Below are 13,930 nucleotides of genomic sequence, written 5' to 3'. Positions count from 1 at the left end.
ATGTGAAGAAATTGACAATAAAGCAGACTTTGACTTTGACTTTGACAATGAACTGCCCTAATCAAGAACTGCCCTAATCAATGAACTGCCCTAATCAATGAACTGCCCTAATCAATGAGGAGAGTGTGGAATACAGAAGTGTGTCAACATGATAGCCAGTGAGTCATATTATGGTGTGTCAGGCATGTTGATAGCCAGTGAGTCATATTATGGTGTGTCAGACATGTTGATAGCCAGTGAGTCATGGTGAGTCATGGTGAGTTATATTATGGTGTCAGGCATGTTGATATGGGCTCAGACGTAACTAATGGCAACCCAGTAAAACACGCTTCATGTTCCATGTAGTTAGTATGATGATGGCAGATGATGAATAGTACAATGAAAGTATTCTGACTTGTGACACAGACCTTAGGTTTGTTAACTTAATCTCCTTCCACTCCTTGCTAAATGTGAATGTGTGTGTGTGTGTGTGTAGCTCTGTGTTGTACCCAATGATGGCAAACGCAGGCAGCTCCTGCAGGTCGAAGGGGAAGTCCATGCGGAAGTTTGTGCGGAACAGAGCGGTGATGGTGACTGCAAACACAGAGGGGGGGGGGGGTTAGAACAGAGCGTGATGGTGACTGCAAACACAGAGGAGGGGGGGGGGGGGTTAGAACAGAGCGTGATGGTGACTGCAAACACAGAGGAGGGGGGGGGGGGGTTAGAACAGAGCGTGATGGTGACTGGAAACACAGGGGGGGGGGGGGGGTTAGAACAGAGCGTGATGGTGACTGGAAACACAGAGGAGGGGGGGGGGGGTTAGAACAGAGCGTGATGGTGACTGGAAACACAGAGGAGGGGGGGGGGGGTTAGAACAGAGCGTGATGGTGACTGGAAACACAGAGGAAGGTGTGTGGGGGGGGGTGTTAGAACGTTAGAACATGCCTCACGCATTGACACCAAAACTTGTGCTTAAGACCCGTCCACACTGCCAAAGATAACTACATCGATAATGACAAAAACTACAGCTTCCAATAGCGATCCAGCTAATAATAATGGCAATGTCCACCGCATACTATACTAACGACACAAAGAACAACATCAATGGGATCACTGTCCCCATCATTGGGATTTCATGACCAATAGAACAATGCTGACAGCCAAATTCAGGGTTCCCACTCTAAATCAAATGTACATTTCCATGACTTTTCCCTGACTTTCCCTAACAAAACAATCTGAATTTCCATGACTTACTATATAATGAATGGTAAAGTATACCAACCAATGACTTCAGAGCAGCTGCATAGTGTTTACTTTTTAATAGCGGGAGATAAATAACTGCTACTCAAGCAAGCAATAAAGCTAATAACCAGATAAACACCAATTTTGCATGGAAATATTCATGTATTAATATATTTTGGCAAGTAAGCTTTAAACTGCTGCAACAAAATTCCCACATATTCCAAATTATAACATTCCCTGACTTTCCATGTCTGGAATAGACTTTCCAAAATGTAATGATATTCCAGAAATTCCATGACCCGTGGGAACCCTGCAAATTAGAATGCATAGAATTGTAGACAGCACACTAATGAGCATTTCTGAGAGTTCTCTTGTTGTTGGTACAGTAAATGTGGACATTCATATTGTTATAGTTACAGTTGTCTTTTAAGTTATCGTTAGGCATGTGTGCAGGTCATTATTTCTCTTTTTACAAGCTACCATTTCAGTGCAATGAAACAATTACAAATATCATATAAAGATTAGGAATGTTAAACACATTTCCTGATGAAAATAGCCAAAGAGTCAAAGTCAAAGAAATGTACAAATGACGCTATTTGATGACACTAATATGTAAAAAAATTTAAATAAATTACATTTAAAAAAAAATTGCATGTATTTTATAATAACCATTTAAAAATTAAAAGCATGATTGCTTGAACTTAAAGGATTTCCATGGATTTGTGTCAATTTGAAGACTTTTTCAATGTCAAAATGTCATCTGTAATGTGTGGGTATATGACGTGGGTATGTGTATAATATGTGTATGTGCATGTGTCTCCCTGTGTGTGTGTGTGTGTGTGTGTGTGTGTGTGTGTGTGCATGTTCGCACCAGCATCTTTATTCCACACTGACAGCACTCTGAAGATAAAGGCGCTAAAAGTGGCGGCGAAATACCCTCTCCAGTAATTCCTCACCGCAAAGTAGGTGGACGTGACCTCAATACTGAACAAGACTCCTGGAGAGAGAGAGAGAGAGAGAGAGAGAGAGAGAGGGATAATGAGAGGAGAGATGGAAGAAAGAGAGATGGAAAGAAGAAGAGCAGAAAGACAAGGAAAAAAGGGGGAGAAAGCTATAAGTTAAGCTTCTCTCGGACGGAACAGGAGGTCTGGCACAGGAGGAGTCTGGAGCAAAAGGAAACATCGGTTTAGGAGCTGAATACAGAGCAGTTACACTGAGCCAGATCTGCAACTGTCTCATAAACACAACCGCACGCACTTACATTCACACACACACGCACGCACGCACGCACGCACGCACGCACGCACGCACACACGCACGCACGCACGCACGCTTGCACGCACGCACGATAAAATGGATAGAGGGATATAAAACAAGGATAGAGAGAGGGAGGGAGGGAGGGGAAGAATTTTACCTCCTAGCGGAGTGCCAAAACAGCAGCCTACACCCACCGCACAGCCAACCGTCAGAATGTCTGTGTACCCATAGGGGTTCTACTGACACAGAGAAAGAGAGAAGAGAAGAGAAGAGAAGAGAAGAGAAGAGAAGAGAAGATAGAGAGAGGAGAGAGAGAGAGAAGAGAGAGGGGGTAGAATACAGAGGGAAGAGATAGATAGATAGATAGATAGATAGATAGATAGATAGATAGATAGATAGATAGAGATTGAATGAGAGAGAGAGATAAGGGAATAGTGAGGAATGAGAGAGAAGAAGAGAGAGACACAGGGAGAGATGAAAGGATGAGAGTATAGATTGAGAATGTCAGCAAGGGTAGGAGGGAATGGAGAGAGAGAGAGAAGAGAGAGAGGAGAGAGAGGAGAGAGAGGAGAGAGAGAAGAGAGAGAGGAGAGAGAGGAGAGGCAAGTCAGGATGAAAGGAGGATAGAAGAGAGGAGAGCAGATGGGAAGAGTGGGTGGAGAACAAGAAAGGTGGGGAGAGAAAGGAAGTGTGAGGGGAACGAATTCCACTGAGGAGGAAGAAAGAGACACACACACACACACACACACACACACACACACACACACACGACAGGTTTGACAGGAGACTCCAACAGCACAGAGCAGGGAAGTGAGGACAGGCAGAAAACATCAGAAGCTCCAGACTGTTACAAAGCAGCCGTAAGCAACCAGAGAGAGGGGGAGCAAGAGAGGAGAGATATGGAGAGAGAGAACAGGAAGCAGAGAGAGAGAGAGAGAGAGCTGCAAATGGAGGGGACAGAGAGTGAGGACAAATCAACTCTCCACTGACCCACACTCTCTCTCTCTCTCTCTCTCCCTCTTTCTCACTCCCTCCATCTCTCTCTTTCTTGCTGCCCTCCGAGGTCTCCCTGGTGAAATGCATGCTGGGTAGTTTGTGGTGTGTGACTTGCCTCCCACGGGGGCAGCAAAACAGGTGGCCACGCCCACAGCACACGCACACACCCGCAGGTCCTGAACATGAGAGCTGCTCTGATGAGGAGGGCAGGATGGGAGGATGGAGAGAGAGAGAGAGAGAGAGAGAGAGAGAGAGAGGGAGCAAAGGAGTGAGAGAGAGAGCAAAGGAGTGAGAGAGAGAGAGAGAGGGAAAGGGAGGGAGAGAGAGAGAGCAAAGGAGTGAGAGAGAGAGGGAGAGAGTGAGAGAGAGAGGGAGAGAGAGAGAGAGCAAAAGAAGTGAGAGAGTGAGAGAGATAGCAAAGGAGTGAGAGAAAGAAACAGACAGATGTAGAGGAGCAAGAAAAAGAAAGATAGAAGGATATAGAGACAGAGAGAGGAAGAGAGAGAGAAACACAGGCTGGTGTTAATACACATGCCGAACATTGTCATGATTCTATTAATACAGACAGACACAGACAAATAAACACTGTCAAAACAAGGAGATGAGAGATGAGGGAGAGAGAGAGGGAGAGAGAGAGAGAGAGAGAGAGAGGGAGAGAGAGAGGGAATGAGGGAGAGAGAGAGGGAGAGAGAGAGAGAGAGAGAGAGAGGGAGAGAGAGAGGGAGAGAGAGAGGGAATGAGGGAGAGAGAGAGAATGAGGGAGAGAGAGAGAGAATGAGGGAGAGAGGGAGAGAATGAGGGAGAGAGAGAGAGAATGAGGGAGAGAGGGAGAGAATGAGGGAGAGAGGGAGAGAATGAGGGAGAGAGGGAGAGGGGGGGGGGGGGGGGTTGCGCATTTCAGCAACATTTCAGCAACATTTCAGCAACATTTCAGCAACATTTCAGCAACATTTCAGCAACATTTCAGCAACATTTCAGCATTACATCAGAAGCTGTTGCAAGTTTTATCCAGTCAGTGCCACTGAGGAATCTGATCACTGTCAAGTCATTTTTTTTGCTAGAGGCAAAGCTCATACTGTCAACTCACAGGGCTCATGCCAGGCCAGGCACACACACTGAGGAGGACTTATGGGATTTGTAGTTTGCTTTGGTTGCCTACCTCATAGACTCCAGTGAAGATGGACATGACTTTGCTGAGCACTGCAGCACAGATACTGGCTATGTGCACAAATGGACCCTGAGAATCAAGACAAGGAAGCAGATCGTTGGTTAACAGGTTAACATAGCAACCTAAAAGCAAGCTTGTGTGCATGTGTGTGTATCTTTGCATGTTCAAATGTCTGTATCTCTCTCTGTATATGCATGTATATTATGTATAATTATGTGTCTATATATCCTGTGTGTGTGTGTGTGTGTGTGTGTGTGTGTGTGTGTGCGTGTTTGTCTGTGTCTATGTACGTACATGCATATACGTACATAGATTTAGTGTGTCCCAATAATTATATGTGTCTATATATTGTGTGTGTGTGTGTGTGTGTGTGTGTGTGTGTGTGTGTGTGTGTGCGTGTGTGCGTGTGCGTGTCATGTGTGGGAGGAGAGGCGTATCGAGTGTGAGAAGGCTTCAGATCCTCAGGAGAGGAGGTGAACGCGGGAGAGAGAGAGAGAAAAGATGATAAATGATCTGGAGTTTGTCTCGGCTCCCCAGCGAAGACACTGAAGAGAGAGGAGGAGAGAAAGGAACGACGGACAGAAGAAGAGGAGGAGAGAAACGAAGGACAGAACAAGAGTTGAGAAACTAACGAGAAGGTGGGATAGAGGAAAGGCAGTAAGAAAGCAAAAACAACCTGACAGAAAGAAAGTGATCAAATGGGACCTAAACGGCTCAGAGGAAAGGAAATGCTCTGCACATGTGTAGAGATAATAAGAGCTTAAATGAAAACAGTAGGAGTACAACTGACCTCTTTCCCAACAGGCATACCACTGCCCAGTCCAGCTGTGAGGCCAACGACCTTGGCCACAAAAGCCTTCAGTGTGAGATACTCTTTCAGCACCACTCCCCTTAAGATGGTCTTCAGCTCAGGAATGCCTGAACCTGGCCTCAGACACAGAGAGAGAAAGTGACCGAGAGAGAAAGACAGAGAGAGAGGGATAGGGAGAGAGAGACAGAGAGAGAGGGATAGGGAGAGAGAAGGAGAGAGGGAGAGAAGGAGAGAGAGAGAGGGAGAGAGAGAGAGGGAGAGACAGAGAGAGAGGGATAGGGAGAGAGAGACAGAGAGAGAGGGATATGGAGAGAGAGAGGGAGAGACAGAGAGAGAGGGAGAGAAGGAGAGAGAGAGAGGGAGAGAGAGAGAGACAGAGAGAGAGGGAGAGAAGGAGAGAGAGAGAGGTAGAGAGGGAGAGACAGAGAGAGAGGGAGAGAAGGAGAGAGAGAGAGGGAGAGGGAGAGAGAGAGAGACAGAGAGAGAGGGAGAGAAGGAGAGAGAGAGAGGTAGAGAGAGAGAGACAGAGAGAGAGGGAGAGAGAAGGAGAAAGAGTGGTGCAAAGAGAGAGAAAAAGAAACAAATAAAGACAAAGAGACAGAGAGAGAAAGAGAGAGAAATAAAGAGGAACAAGGAATAAAGATGTATAGAGAGGAGCAGAGGAGGGAAGAGAATGATCAGCAAACCAGCAGTGGAAGGGCAAATGTGTCTGTGACATTCACATATTAACTGCCTCGCTGATTACCATGTCAACAATATTTGATCTAAATGCCACTAGGACAGATTGCTGTAAATGTTCTATTGGAATTCAAGGATTGAAAGTTGAGTTTGTATATCCAGTACGAACACCAAAGGATCAACCAGAGTAGAGATGATAAGCGAACTAGAGGAGAGGAAAGATGCTGAAACATTAAGCAGCGACACAGTGTTTCTGAAGCTGAGCTGGTTCATGAAGAACAACCCCACCAACAATTCTAACAAGAGAAATCAGATGCAGCCTTCACCCTTGTCCAGCAACATCAATCAAAGTGAAACCACAGCACCGGCATTCTGAGCCGGATCCAGATGATCGTGCAGGACGACCAAGACGTGGACACCACTAGCCATATCAGAGAACATTGTCACACTTTATGCCTACAGTGTATCTACAGCAGCTCAGATGATCAACAAACTACCTGTTAACTACAATTTATGATTAAAGTTAAAGTCAGGGGTCAGATTAGGTCAAGGCGATGTTCAGAAATTGTTCAACTGAATTGTACATACTGAACCTGAACCGTATCAGATAATCTGTTAAGTGTCTGTGGGCGGACTATCCAAGTAAAGTAATTACAGAGCACATGGGCACTCCACGGCAACCCTAACCCTGACCCAACTCTCCACGGCAACCCTGACCCTGACACAACTCTCCACGGCAACCCTAACCCTGACCCAACTCTCCATGGCAACCCTGACCCTGACCCAACTCTCCACGGCAACCCTGACCCTGACCCAACTCTCCATGGCAACCCTGACCCTGACCCAACTCACCACGGCAACCCTGACCCTGACCCAACTCTCCACGGCAACCCTGACCCTGACCCAACTCTCCACGGCAACCCTGACCCTGACCCAACTCACCGATGGCCTGTGGAGCGAGCAGGTGGCAGAAGAGTGAGGCGAAGGTGATGAGGATCAAGGGGTAGGTGACCCAGGCCAGGTACTGCAGCCCAACGTTTCCTTTCAGCTCCCCGTACACCCACTTATAGGCTGGAGGGCAGAGAGGAAGAGGAGCATAAGAGGAAGGATGAAGCACGTTAAGAAGTCTGAGCGCTTCATTCTCCTTACTCCCACTTTACCTGGATGATCTCTTGATTATCTCTTTGGATGAAGTACAGTAAGGAGTCTGATCGCTTCATTCTCCTTACTTCCACTTTACTTGGATGATCTCTTGATTATCTCTTTGGATGAAGCACGTTAACTCATTGAGTGCCAAAAACGTAATATTACGTTTTTAGCTTTTTTTTAAAATTACGAAACTAGACACTCTAACACACCTTATATGTGATTTTGGGAACTCTGTGATTAATGGAATGAATCAAATTCAAATTCCAATGAAAATGGAATGAAATATATGACGATCGAAAACTCATGAACATTTTATCTGGACATTTTATCATAACTCGGTTGCCGCTTTGGGTCGAATCAGTGACGCATGCACGTCAGGTCAAAACCAGGCCATTTTCGTGGGTCTATCACTAGGTGGCAGTCTCGCCAGGTCTCGCTGATCACTTCCCGGAAAGTTTACACAAGTAAGTAACAGGCAACACTTCATATTTCATGAAAGACGTATTTCATGAAAGACATATCTCCATGAAAGACATATCTCCATTTCTAGAAAAAAAACTGTGATTTTGATGAAAACTAGCCACTGTTTAGCTTGGGATTTCTCAGAGGCGTGTAGAAATACACGGTTTGCACCCACCGAGAGCTTAAAGTCTCACCTTTTAAACGAGCCGTTGTATGTGTTCATAGCTATAACACAGAATATGCTGTGGCTGTACAAAAATCATTAACAATGGTCTAGATTGCTGGCACTCTAGGACAAAGCCCCCGAAAACAGCTTGGCATTCAATGAGTTAAGGAGTCTGAGCGCCTCATTCTCCTTACTCCCACTTTACTTGGATGATCTCTTGATTATGTCCAGATGCTCATATCATCAATAAATTACCTGTTGACACTCCGTCAACAACGACTTAGTGGTAAGGTTAAGGTTAGGGGTTTGCTTTGGTTACGGTGATGTTCAGGAATTGTTTTTAACTATTTAAGACCAAACTTGAATTTCAACAAACATCGGTACAGGGTGCTTGCCCTTTTCTGAAAGAAAAATTACAAACTTTTTCCAGAACTTTTTCAAAATGAGTGTGTACATTGTCTGCTTTTTTTGTGTGTGTATTATGAGTAAACAGACTTTGTAAAATACCTTAACTCAAATGTTCATACTTTTCCATGTCTGAAAAACAGTAATTCATAATTCCATATTTTTCCAGACTTTCCAAAAGTGCGTCCGTGTGTGTAAAGTATGTGTAGGCAGACTATCCAAGTGAAATGCTACCAAAACAACAACTTCACTGGGTCACACTGTCCCAGGCCAGAGATAATTATGTGATTTTCTCTCAGTACATGTTCATTAGTTCATTATGGGTGTTATTTCAGTTAGCCTATTAGCTGGTTTGATTTTCATTATGAGCATCAAACCAGCTAATAGGCTAACTGAAATAACACCCATGCCAATCTCTAGGTTAGTATGTAAGTATAAGTATATATACTCTTTTGATCCCGTGAGGGAAATTTGGTCTCTGCATTTATCCCAATCCGTGAATTAGTGAAACACACACAGCACACAGTGAACAGCGAGATGAAGCACACACTAATCCCGGCGCAGTGAGCTGCCTGCAACAACAGCGGCGCTCAGGGAGCAGTGAGGGGTTAGGTGTCTTGCTCAAGGGCACTTCAGCCGTGCCTACTGGTCAGGGTTCGAACCGGCAACCCTCTGGATACAAGTCCGAAGCGCTAACCAGTAGGCTGCCCCATTAAGAGCTGTTCATTTGATAGACTGCTGACTGTGGATGAGATGGGAGTGCAGTTCCCTGAAAGTCACTAAATATACAGTACCTCTGGATTTACAAATTCAGAGATGCAATGGTTTTAGCCTGCTGATGTAGGCTGGGGTCAAGCAGCTAGTGGAAGGGAGGTGCATGATGGGAGATGTAGTGCATTACCCTGCAAGCTCTTAGCACTAGCGTAGTCCATACTCCAGCTCACCAGAGCCATGGTGAGGCCCAGCAGAACCAGAAAGATCCAATCCTCCCCAAGCTTCGTTATGATGTACCTCTGGATCCGTGCTAGACAGTCTACCAACGGATGTAAGAACATCAGCACAGTTGCTGTCTTTAGGCTGCCTTTGACAATTTCACAAGACAATTTCACCACACTCTGAGATTTTGTTCCAATTTGTTTTTAGAAATGCATTACTTGTGTCAATGTGTCAATTCTCGGTCTGTTGTCTTTGTATGTCGAGCAACGCCCCAGATGATTTTCTTTCATGACAAAGTTTTTCTGATTCTGATGATCTAGCAATCTGGCAATAGTGCACTTTGCTTTAAACATTGTGCTTTGTGTAGTGAAGAATCACAGTCAGTCAATGCTCTGGCATTAGCAGAAAAAATAGTAGTAAAATTCCTTGTTTTTGGCGTCATAGTCAGGAGCCCTTGTAATATACCTATATACCTGCATGCCCTTCTACATAGAAAAATGTACTACTTTTGTGACAATTGCTGCAAAATGACAGCCCATATTTACAGTGTTGTTGGCAATAGTCACCTTGGCATTTGGAATAAGGGCGGGTTTTCTTCACTGAGGAGGTGTGGCTGAATCCTGAGGAACCCGGTCCAGTTTCCAAGGTGAAGTGGTGTGGTCGCCCGTGGGTTCTCCTGGCATTCCACTGTCTTTCGGTCAACAGGCGAGCCGCCTCCCTCCTGGCAAAGCTGCCCAGCTGCTCCCTGTACTCCCCATAGAGCTGCAGCAGTGGAAGAAAACCGCATTACCCAGGGTGCAGCTGCTCCCTGTACTCCCCATAGAGCTGCAGCAGTGGAAGAAAACCGCATTACCCAGGGTGCACCCTGTACTCCCCATAGAGCTGCAGCAGTGGAAGGAAACCAACCGCATTACCCAGGGTGCACAGCAAAACAACCGAGAGAAAACTTCAAGGATGCACCTTGCACGCCTCAATCAGCCGTTACAATGCAAATAAGGAAGTAGTACTACCTCCCATAGAGCGACAGCTTAGCTGTAAAACAAACATTTGAATTTGTCAGCCAGAGCGAAATGAATCCCCCACAGTGATAAGACAGGGAAGGTAATTAGACTACACATTATCAAAAGTGCATCAGTATTCACTGGATCTGCTGGACAAGGCTGGGCAAATTTACCCAACTTGAAGCAGTTACTCACAACACATGCTCTTGCTGAGTTATTCCATTTCATGTACCTGTGGATGGTTACTCAAATTACCCCAAGTTCCATCAAGACTACCCTGCAAAACTCGTTTTGAAATAATGGGTGGTGAGGAAGTTTGAAAATATTGATTCATATATCAAATACGCAAGAGCGCTCAAGAGGCCAGAGTAAGCGACGCAGACTGCAAAATGATTAGGCATAAATATGTCATGTTGAGCAATGAGGTTAGGGAAAGCCATGGGTTTGTGATCGGGGGAATAATTACAATGCGGCCTCTTACTGTGATTCTGATAGTTACTGGGCGGGAGAGAGAGAGAGAGAGAGAGAGAGAGAGAGAGAGAGAGAGGGAAGGAAGGTGGGAAAGAGAAGAGAGAGAGAGAGAGAGGGAAGGAAGGTGGGAAAGAGAAGAGAGAGAGAGAGAGACAGACAAACAAGACAAAGAAAGAGAAAAAGAAAGAATAAGAGTGAGTGTAGGAGAGAGAAAGGATGACAGAGAAAGAAACAAAAGAGAGAGAGAAGTTGGAAGATGGTTGGAGTGGCTGAATAAGAGAGGGGGGGGCTGATGGAATGAATGAATGACAGAAAAAGAGAGGGAGGGAGGAGAGGCTGCTGCGCTGTGTAGGAGAGAGAGAGAGGCTACTGAGCATGCTCCTGCTGTGTAGGAGAGACTCAGCAGCCTGTTACGGTCCTCCTGAAATAGCCTGAGAGGCTCAAACTGGCACAGCATGGAAACAGAGAGGACACACACACACACACACACAGCATGGAAACAGAGAGGACACACACACACACACACACAGCATGGAAACAGAGAGGACACACACACACACACACACACACACACAGAGAGGAGCCCAGGACCCCAACTAAGACCTGCAGTGGGAGCTATCACTGACACAAGCGCACACGCACAACAAATACACACACAAAGATACACTCACACTCTCTCTCTCTCTCACACACTCTCTCACACACACACACACACACACACAATTGTGTACACGCAAAACATAAAAGCGATACACACTCCTATGCCGATAATAACAGGCACACAAAACTTAATCCAAGTGTGAAAGGTCTTTCCAATATCCGAATATACTCCCTCAGCATATCAGGCACCTAAATACTAAACACATAAACAAGCATGCCCAACCTTCTGCATCTCTAAAATAGACATAGACAAGGAAAGCTTTCCAACATAAAGAAACTATCCTCACACAGTCTTTGTAAATAGTTTAGCTAAAACAGACACGGCAAGATGTCAAGAAGAAGGGAGTAAACACCCAACAAATAACAACAAAGTGTGTGTGTATGTGAAAGAGAGAGAGAGAGAAAGTAAAATGTAAAATAACCATAATATTCACATTTCTAGAGCATCATTTTCTTCCTCCATTTCTACAAGATAGCATTTTGACTGTTGACACATTCAGCCTCCCTAAGTATCTCTCTCTCTCTCTCTCTCTCTCTCCCCCCCCTTTGCCAAGCAGCTATAGTGCTACATCATGGATGTCTGCACACGACAGGAATATGTAAAGACAGACTAAACTGCATTGGCAAACAGTTTTCTTTGGGTCCTTGGCGAGCTGCCAGCACGCCTCCGCAGCCTCACTCAATCGGCCTCACAATCCAACCGGGAGAATTAGGATGACGCTTTATTTAATGTAAGCACTGGGTTTCCTTTGATACGGCCCCTGGCTCGCTTTCAGTCGGCTTGCATGACGGTTCTAGGCAAATCAGTTATCTGTTGGTCCCTGCGGGGCAAAAGCTCAGTGTTATTCCAGTCCAAAAACACTCTGGGCGGAATACTGCATTTTAAAGTTGATGAATTTATATGTACAATATTTTAAGACCAAAGAAAAATGGAGACCATAGAAAGCGTGATGGACTTCAGTGACAAACATGGCAATGGATACCACTCCGCAAACACAATGGAATGATGACTACTTTTTAACAGGAAGTTTGCATGCACATTAAAACTGTTCTAGTTAACACCCCTTTCTGGTACCTACAGTACGGTGACTTTGGCGTCCTGCCAGCAGGAATCGAGATGCGCTCGCCGATATATAGATCCAAGACTGGGGAGTGGGGACTATGCCACTGTTTCTATAAATAGAGACTGTTCTACTATGTTCTGTATCTATGCATGTCCTTATATGGATTAAACATGTTATTTAACTCTATCTTGCATGTCCTTATATGGATTAAACGTGTTATTTAACCCTATCTTGCATGTACTTATATGGATTAAACGTGTTATTTAACCCTATCTTGCATGTCCTTATATGTATTAAACGTGTTATTTAACCCTATCTTGCCTACTGAATATTTCTTGTAGAATATTTCTTTACTTTATCTTGTCTCTACAATGAAACACTGTTCTGATGCTGATGGGGACTTGAGTCCGGACTCTACGCTTTGGTGTTCTGTACCACTCAACACTGCGTGCCATGAGGGCAGACAACAGCATCAGGAGCCCACGGAGGTGGCTATAGAGTGTTGGAGCCCACGGAGGTGGCTATAGAGTGTTGGACAGCATCAGGAGGAGCCCACAGAGGTGGCTATAGAGTGTTGGACAGTCAAGTGATCTCCCACTCTCCCTCAGATCACGCCGTAAAGGTTGAGCGCGTCTGCAGTTCATCAATCACTGGCCTCATGTCCATAAACGACAGACACTTGCACAAGTGCTCTGGCATGTCTCCAGAGTGCGGCTGCCTGATGGACATGCCATTCTGTCTCCATCTGGACTGCGAGGAAGACCTGCACTAAACCAGACTGGCCTGCAACTCCCAAAAGTATTGCTGAACTGCTACTACTGTTCAAATAAATAATTTGACTTAATGATGTCATTAACCTGGAGCAGTGCCTTGCTACAGCGGCGCTCAGGGAGCAGTGAGGGGTTAGGTGCCTTGCTCAAGGGCACTTCAGCCGTTTCCACTGGTCGGGGTTCGAACTGGCAACCCTCCGGTTCCAAGCCCGAAGCCCTAACCAGTAGGCCACGACTGCCACTATGGCCAGAGCAACGAAGAGGACTGGTTGTTGGTATTTGTCGGTGCCCGCATTGAGGGATTGCGGTTTGCCTGGTTACATTGCTGATCGGATCATAAACAGCTACAGCAATGAAGAGGATCAAATAATTTGGTGGTATTTGTTGGTAGAGAACCCATCATGAGTGTGGAGGGGGTGGTTCTGGGATGCCAGACACCACTGTTGAGCCTTCTGGAGGTGTTGTGGGCGTAATTCAATGAAACACTATGAAGGAAGGTGCCTGCTTGATAACCCCAGAGGAACGCAATGGAAGGCTGTTCTGTTGATGATGCTTTGTTAGTGATTTGTGATTTGTTAGTGATTTTGGTTTTGATTGTACATAGGCTTGGTGATTGGCCGCTGTGTGAAATCCCTTACCTATAGCACTAGGAATGTACTGTAACATCTCACCTGTGTGTATGTGAAAGTAGCTACCTATAGCACTAGGAATGTAC

General features: G+C 45.4%; 1 protein-coding gene across 1 annotated transcript in view; it reads right to left on the bottom strand.

Annotated features, from left to right (window-relative positions):
- The window catches only part of clcn1b (chloride channel, voltage-sensitive 1b), a 45,507-nt gene that overhangs the window by 15,220 nt on the left and 16,357 nt on the right, over nt 1–13,930 (bottom strand). Inside the window, exons 2-9 of the mRNA XM_042105895.1 lie at nt 9,816–10,011; nt 9,215–9,346; nt 7,074–7,202; nt 5,433–5,566; nt 4,634–4,711; nt 3,590–3,668; nt 2,093–2,218; nt 489–573 (exon numbers count right to left, since the gene is read on the bottom strand). Of these exons, the coding sequence (XP_041961829.1) occupies nt 489–573; nt 2,093–2,218; nt 3,590–3,668; nt 4,634–4,711; nt 5,433–5,566; nt 7,074–7,202; nt 9,215–9,346; nt 9,816–10,011 (959 nt within the window). The remainder of the gene's footprint in view (nt 1–488; nt 574–2,092; nt 2,219–3,589; nt 3,669–4,633; nt 4,712–5,432; nt 5,567–7,073; nt 7,203–9,214; nt 9,347–9,815; nt 10,012–13,930) is intronic.

The sequence above is a fragment of the Alosa sapidissima genome, chromosome 10 (genome assembly GCF_018492685.1).
Source record: "Alosa sapidissima isolate fAloSap1 chromosome 10, fAloSap1.pri, whole genome shotgun sequence".
Taxonomy (NCBI): Eukaryota; Metazoa; Chordata; class Actinopteri; order Clupeiformes; family Clupeidae; genus Alosa; species Alosa sapidissima.
Note: the sequence above shows the minus strand (reverse complement) of the source record. Positions and strands in the feature narration are given on the sequence as shown.